Source organism: Vigna unguiculata, chromosome 8 (assembly GCF_004118075.2).
Source record: "Vigna unguiculata cultivar IT97K-499-35 chromosome 8, ASM411807v1, whole genome shotgun sequence".
NCBI lineage: Eukaryota > Viridiplantae > Streptophyta > Magnoliopsida > Fabales > Fabaceae > Vigna > Vigna unguiculata.
This window is the reverse complement of record NC_040286.1, coordinates 20,883,543-20,890,848: the sequence shown is the minus strand read 5'-3', so window position 1 is coordinate 20,890,848 and position 7,306 is coordinate 20,883,543. Positions and strand designations below refer to the sequence as shown.

The window sequence follows — 7,306 nt, the reverse complement described above, 5'->3', positions numbered from 1 at the left end:
AAAAACTAATAATAAGAATTATAAGTAAATGTTTTTTTTTATATTACCTAGTAAATGAAATGTTTGTGCTATTAAATACTTAAATTGAGAGTATTAAACATTTTCATGTGAAAGAAAAATATACATTAAATAAAAATATTAAAAAATAATAGAAATATTCAAATGTGAGACATAAATTTTTTTAATTAACATACATATTTTTAACATAATTACATAAAGATTATGATAAGATAAAAAATATAATTGAAATGTGAATGAGTTTCATGACAAACCAAATAATTAGAATAAATAAAAAATAATATATATATATGGTTATTTAATTATTTAGGAATATTTTAATAATTTGAACGGGGATGGGTAATATGGCGGGGATATGTACATCCCCATACCCATCCCCATACCCAATTGAAAAAGTCGGGGATTTCCCATACCCATACCCATACCCAGTCAATGCGGGGATTCTCCGTTAAAATGGGGACAGGTTCGGGCAATACCCACGGGGACGGGTTTATTTGCCATCTCTACGCCTGGGCAAGATTAACAGATCCCGCCATTGCTCCTCCTGCAACAATCACATGCTCGCACCCAAAAGACAGTACATGGCAGTTCACGCATTCAACACAATCATACAGTGCATACAACATCTAACAAACTCTAACTCAGCCATAAAACAATCAGGACTCGGACTCTAACTTTCCCGTACTTGGAAAAAGTTTAGCTAAGACCTCGACGGCATGACCACGAGCGCAGCAGCTCTAAGGATGAACTATGGGCTGAAATAGGGGTGGGATAGAACCAGAAAAATGAAGTTAGAAGAGGCTTTTAACCGAAATTACGAAAAGATGGTAAAAAGGGAACCAACACGCCTAGAAGAGATACTTACATGGAGCACAAGTTCTCTTAGCTCAACGTGACAGTGGAAGCAAACCCTAGTAGAGGGGTTGACAGCTGTAGTCTTAGGTTCTCTGAAAATGAATGGAAAATGTGACTTAGGACAACTAAGAATGATTTTATCTACCGGACCAGCCCTTAGGCCCACTTATAAGGACAGCCCTTTAGTTTAGGACAGAAAGATAAAGAATAATCTTAACGGGCCTTACAGGTTTAGCCAACTCTATTAGTATCAAACATTAAGAAAATTCTTTAAGCATGGCTAAATGGATGCTAATATGACTCTATAACACATATTTTTATTTATTAAAAATAATTAAAACTATTTTTATGCATTTTAATTTTTTTTTATAGAAAACTAACCTTTTTGTGTCACATTATAATCGGTTAAGTTGACTCTAATACCTAACAATTTGATTGACACTAATATTTGGAAGCTAAATTGCACAACAATATTATTTTATAGTACATAAGTTAACATTATTATTTATTTTCTTAATGGAATTATTAATGATATATTTTGTGTTTCGTGATTTCGGTGCTAATTCTAAAATCTATGAGAAGATTAGAAGTAGATGAAATAAATGCAATTCTTTAAATGATTATATCAATTTTAAACCTTTTCATATTTTAAAGGGAGAAAGCAAAGATACTGATATTTTAGTAATGATATTTTAGAGAAGATACTGATATTTTAGAGTGGGTCTTAGTATATTTTTTAGCAATAGATTTGACCTTTTAGAGGACATATTTTTATAATTTGTTGCATGCATTTTGCCTAGGGTCTTATGTATGTTTTTTTTTTTTATTATTATTATTTGTTTAACATGGTAGATATGATAGGTGAATATTGGATAGAAAAATTATTTGTTGACAATTTTTTTTTTACAAATTTGACAATTTTTTTATAAATAGAATTATAAATTTTTTATTTTTTAATCAAAATAAAGTAATTTTTTTTTATCTAAAAAAGTAATCTTTCAAACTTTTGTTAAAATTTTGTTTGTCAAAATATCGGTTTTGGATATGCCCATATTTTATACTAGTGTCCAGCATGTTATTTGATAAAAAAAGAAGAAGTTAATTTTAATTTTAGAGAACCTTTTAGTTTTCTTCTTATTTTTCGTCATAATATTTTTAGATAAATTTGGCCAACAGACTAGTGGCGACAATTTAAAACTACAGTAAAGAGAATAAAAATATCTTTTTAAGTTATGGTCACAATTTAATACTAGAGTTAGTGAAGAGAATAAGATGTATTTAAAGTTACGGCCACAATTTAAAACCATGAATGAAACATGCTGCTTCCGATGTGTATTCTGTTCCGACACGCAAATATTCAGTAAGGGAATCAAGCAAGGCAGTGTCTGTTACTCCCAAAAAACAATGTATCTTTACTTTAGTTGTTCAGTGGAAACTTTACAATTAGGACAATTAGTTCAATGAAATGACCAAAAGCAGAGTGGTCCCAGATATTTCTACTAAATGTGCACAGTGGATTTTGTTTTAATCACCCTTCCTGGTCTTTATAAGGGAGCCATTTCATGCACTAGGCAACATAGCTTCTTAGTGTTAGTAGCAAACACATAGCAACATTTATCAACCCTGTGGTTAACTAATGACGATGGATAAAAAATGCGGTGCTAGATTTAGCAACATGCTCGTTCTAGCAAAGCCTTATTTGTTATGTGTGGGGTTGCAATTCGGAATGGCTGGAACATTCATCATCACTAAGGCTTGTCTGGATCGTGGAATGAGTCGCTTTGTGTTAACTGTGTATCGCAACGCCGTTGCTGCGTTTGTTCTTGCTCCTTTTGCGATTATCTTTGAAAGGTGCTACACTTATATATATAAAATTACTAATAATGCATATCCTCGTTACAAATCAACAATTGTATTTTTCAGCACTTATTTCCTGTCTGTCATAATTGTTAGCTTACAACTTTGTTTAGTTAAAATTATGTTGTATTTAATTTCTGCAGGAACATTAGGCCGAAAATGACAATGTCTATCTTCATGCAGATACAGGCCCTTGCATTTCTTGAGTAATTTTCTGAATATTATGTATTCATTATTCTCATTCATGACGTAAATATTGATCGTATTTTTAATTTTTGACGAAAAGAATAATTTGATTATATTTATTTAAGGAAGAAACACTTGTACAGCTGTGCATGTGAGAACTATAATGTCCTTCCTGTGTAGAAGGGATAATTATTTCGTAAGTAACATTTTTCATTAAAAGGAAAAGAGTATATGGGAGGAAATGGTTTTGAATTGCTAAGAATCAATAATTGCAAATGCTATTACTTTATTTATTGAAATCTGGAGAATTTTACGTAATCAAGAAATGTTTTTTTGACTGCGTTGTGTATGATAATTCAGGCCAGTGATTGACCAAGGCTTCACTTGTTTGGGGATGCAATACACTTCTGCTACTTTTGCATCTGCTATTATGAACGCTGTACCCTCTGTAACCTTTGTGATAGCAGTAATTCTCAGGTGACATTCATTTTTTCAATTCATTTCTATGGATATGAGTGTAAGAGACTTTTACATTACTATCAATTGAAAAGAGATTATGTTGGTGTCATTTTTAAGTAAATTCTGAAAAAAGTTTAAAGTTATTCTTTGCATATGTCAATTTCTGATTAGATCAAAGTTTTAAACGTTTCTTTCATTATTAGTGCTCAGATTGCTTGTCAATCTTTAACAAATCTCGTTATTGCACGCTAGCTTTTTCTTTCTTACAAAGATGCAAAAATAACCTTACCAAGTAATTCAAACATTACGTGCATGCTTTTTCTTTCACTTCTAAAAGCTTTATAACATTGCTTAGTTTATGGCACGTGTACATAACATGCACAATCTCGTATTGTGTCAGGTTAGAGAGTGTAAAGTTGAAGGAGCTACGCAGTGAAGCGAAGGTAATTGGAACCTTGGTAACCTTTGGTGGGGCTCTGTTGATGACACTTTACAAAGGTCCCCAAATCAATCTTATAAATAATCCAAACAGCACCCAGAAACATGAAAGTCACTCCCTTGAGGGTGACAAACACTGGTTCACAGGGACCCTATTTTTATGTTTTGGTTGTTTTGCTTGGTCCTCCTTTTACATATTGCAGGTAATTAAAAATAATTATACATGCATATATTCGGTGATGTAATTTATGATGACATTATAGAATGTGATCAGTGAATATTCGCGGTGGTATATAATAATGTAAAAGAAATGAAAATTGGTGCAGTCCATAACAGTGAAAAGGTACCCTGCGGAACTATCTCTGTCATCGTTGATATGCTTGGCGGGTGCATTGCAAAGTGCTGTGGTTGCTGTGATTGCTGATCACAACCCTCGTTCTTGGGCTATTGGTTTCGACTACACACTCTATGGCCCTCTTTATGCTGTAAGTCATGTTCTATATCAGTAGAAAAGTTCTAATTAAACATTAAATTTATTTTAAACCATGAAGATATTGGTTAGACATAACTAATTTATTTTAGAAAACCTGATTAACTGGTTTAAACAAAATCTCCTCTCTTTAATTATGTATTTTCTTTATATATTATTCTAAACCTTTTATTTTTAACATGTATATATATACATATGTATGTATATCGATAAACCTTTTTGTTTAGGTTCTAATAATTTATTTTAAAAGCAAAGCACTGTTGGTTTGTGTTAGATTCTGTTTCATAATAATGTTATTTCTCCTTTAGTATTATTTCTTCATGGGTGTACCTCTCCACGTGAAGTAGACTTTTGATCCACCATTGTTGGTCGAATTTTGTTCCAAGTGATTTCTAGTTTCTTATCACATCTGACCTAGGAGCTAGATTTTGACGGCTAGAGTAGGTTATTAAAAGTTTCTGTGCTTGCTCATAACAATTCTCATTAAGTTTTACAAAATAGATAAGGAAAAGAAAACAATTATCTAACTAAGACAGAAATTGTTTTTATTTAAAAAAATATGATATTAAACATGAATCTAGAATAAATTTAAGATTGACTGAAATAAAAGTTTGGTATATTTAGGTGAATGAAATAATTGGAGGAGAGGGTGTAATATAGATCATATATCATAAACTTGTTACCCAAATTCGGGATGATATAATAACTAAACTGAAATTTAATAAGTTTTATCTGAATAATTACACACAGTGCAAAGATGATTTCCAGTCCATTTGAGCAATTAGTACTTACTCTACCATGATGATATCATATACGTAAACAATTATCGAAAAGAAGTACAAAATAATCTATTATAATTTTTTAAAAATAAATTATTTTTAATATAAAAGAATAAATTATATTTAAAAAAAAAATATCTATTCTTATTTACATCAAATTATGTTCTGGTTAAAAAAATACTTGACTTATTTTAAATAAAAGATAATTTTTCAAGAGAGAGAAAGACAGTATAACAAAATTATTAAATAACAAATAATTTAGAAAAAAATAATTAAAAAAATAATTAGTAATTATATGAATTAAGTATTACAATATTATTGGTATTTAAAATAGTCTTTATAATTAATAAAAAATCATGCATTGAAGCTTAATTTAGAATTTAATAATAATTAGTTAAGATCTTAATTTTTAATATCAGAGATCAATTTAAATTCTGATTCAAAATTAATTTTAAGGTTTTATTAATAAAATGACTATTTTAAATTTCAAAAAATTTTAATTTATATAATTTACTATCTAATCTAATCAGTATGAAGACTAACTATTATTTGTATGTAAAAAAATAATTATTTGTTCATAAAAAAATTATTGTTTAATGATTTATTAAATTAAGGCAAATGTTCCATTTAACTTATGTGAATCGACCTCTTGTATATCATTGTATTCCAAAAAACAAAATTTGAAATCTTAAAAGAGTTCAGTGGTCATATAGTGATAATGTAATATATATATATATATATATATATATATATATATATATATATATATATATATATATATTGTATCATTCGATGACTAATTATATAAAGTTTAAATAACTATCGTAAAAGTCGATAAATTTATCATTATTAATGATTAAATAACAATATTAATTATATTTTAGATCATTAGTGTAATTTAAAACTAGTGGTCCTCACAAGTTATAAAAAATGCAGGGAGTAATGAGTTCAGGAATAGCATATTATGTACAAGGGCTGGTAATGAAAAGCAGAGGACCAGTGTTCATGACATCCTTTAATCCTCTCTTAATGATCAACGTTGCTACTTTTGGCTCCTTTCTTCTAGGAGAACAGATCTACCTAGGAAGGTAATTCTTATCATGTTGTGTTTGGTTAATCCTTCTTTATTTTGATTCATCTCATTGTTCAATCTTTATGTCAATGTTTTATTTTCTGAATGATGTTTTTTGTTTGTCTACAACATTTTATATCAGTATCATTGGCGCCACCATTATCGTAGTGGGGCTTTACTCAGTGGTGTGGGGTAAAGCCAAAGATTATCCACTCCTCCAACACCCATCAGCAACAGCAACAAAGGACACAGAAGCACCAGAACTCCCAACAACCTCATCAACTCTTAAATAGTACAATCTGCTTCTGCTTTCCATAATAAAAGAAATATCCTTCTTAAAAGAATAAATTTTCAGCTCTTAAATGTTAAATTTGAAAGACTAAATGATTTTTTAAATTGTTTTAGTCTTTAGTTTAACACTTTAGAGTTTTTTTTTTTAATTTGAAGAATCAAAATCGAGTGGTGCTGATCTACTCTACTCGTTATTATTGTTAGTGTTCTAATCAAGGAGTGTTGTGGGACTTATTCATGGAAAAAGTAAAATATCTTGATCGTTCTTTTCGTACTTCTCTCTTTAAGATCTTGGGAAAGTCATAAAGTATGCTATGTGTAGATGTTGAGCATAGTACCTCACGATTGGGTTAACGAATGAGCTAATGATCTTTAAACCCAAAATAATTTTCACCACAACAATGTAACAAGAGTTTGTCTATTCTTGGAGTATTGCCACTATGCATCAAAGGTAGCTTTTAGACACTCGAAAGCAGGATACACTTAATTGAAGAACCACTTTAACTTAGTCAAATGGCATCTATATCTTATCAAGATAGTAAGAGAAAGTCTTAATTTAAATTATATAATTCAATTAATAATGAGATTAATCACATTATTAATTTTAGACAAAGAGAAAGTTTATTATTTTTTAAGTTTATTTCAAGCAACATTTTTATTATAATACTCACGTTTTAAAGACAACATATGAATAAATCAGACATAAAGTACAAACATTTTAAATCAACGATACCTTGTATAATCACAAGCACTTCTAAATTGTGGACTTACAATATATAGGTCTTGGGGTCTAACAACTCTCTCAACTATTGTATTTGATTTTGAAGATGGAGCTGAGGAAATGGATCTGAGGGGAAAAAT

The 7,306-nt window shown here is 29.6% G+C and overlaps 1 protein-coding gene across 1 annotated transcript; it reads left to right on the top strand.

Moving 5' to 3' along the window:
• The first annotated feature begins 2,459 nt into the window (after positions 1-2,459).
• LOC114194044 (WAT1-related protein At4g08290-like) lies at positions 2,460-6,835 on the top strand. The gene is made up of 7 exons (XM_028084077.1): positions 2,460-2,724; positions 2,874-2,936; positions 3,277-3,393; positions 3,776-4,016; positions 4,140-4,298; positions 6,019-6,170; positions 6,297-6,835. The coding sequence occupies exons 1-7, from the start codon at positions 2,510-2,512 to the stop codon at positions 6,445-6,447; spliced, it is 1,098 nt and encodes a 365-aa protein (XP_027939878.1). The 5' UTR covers positions 2,460-2,509; the 3' UTR covers positions 6,448-6,835.
• Positions 6,836-7,306: the final 471 nt, after the last annotated feature.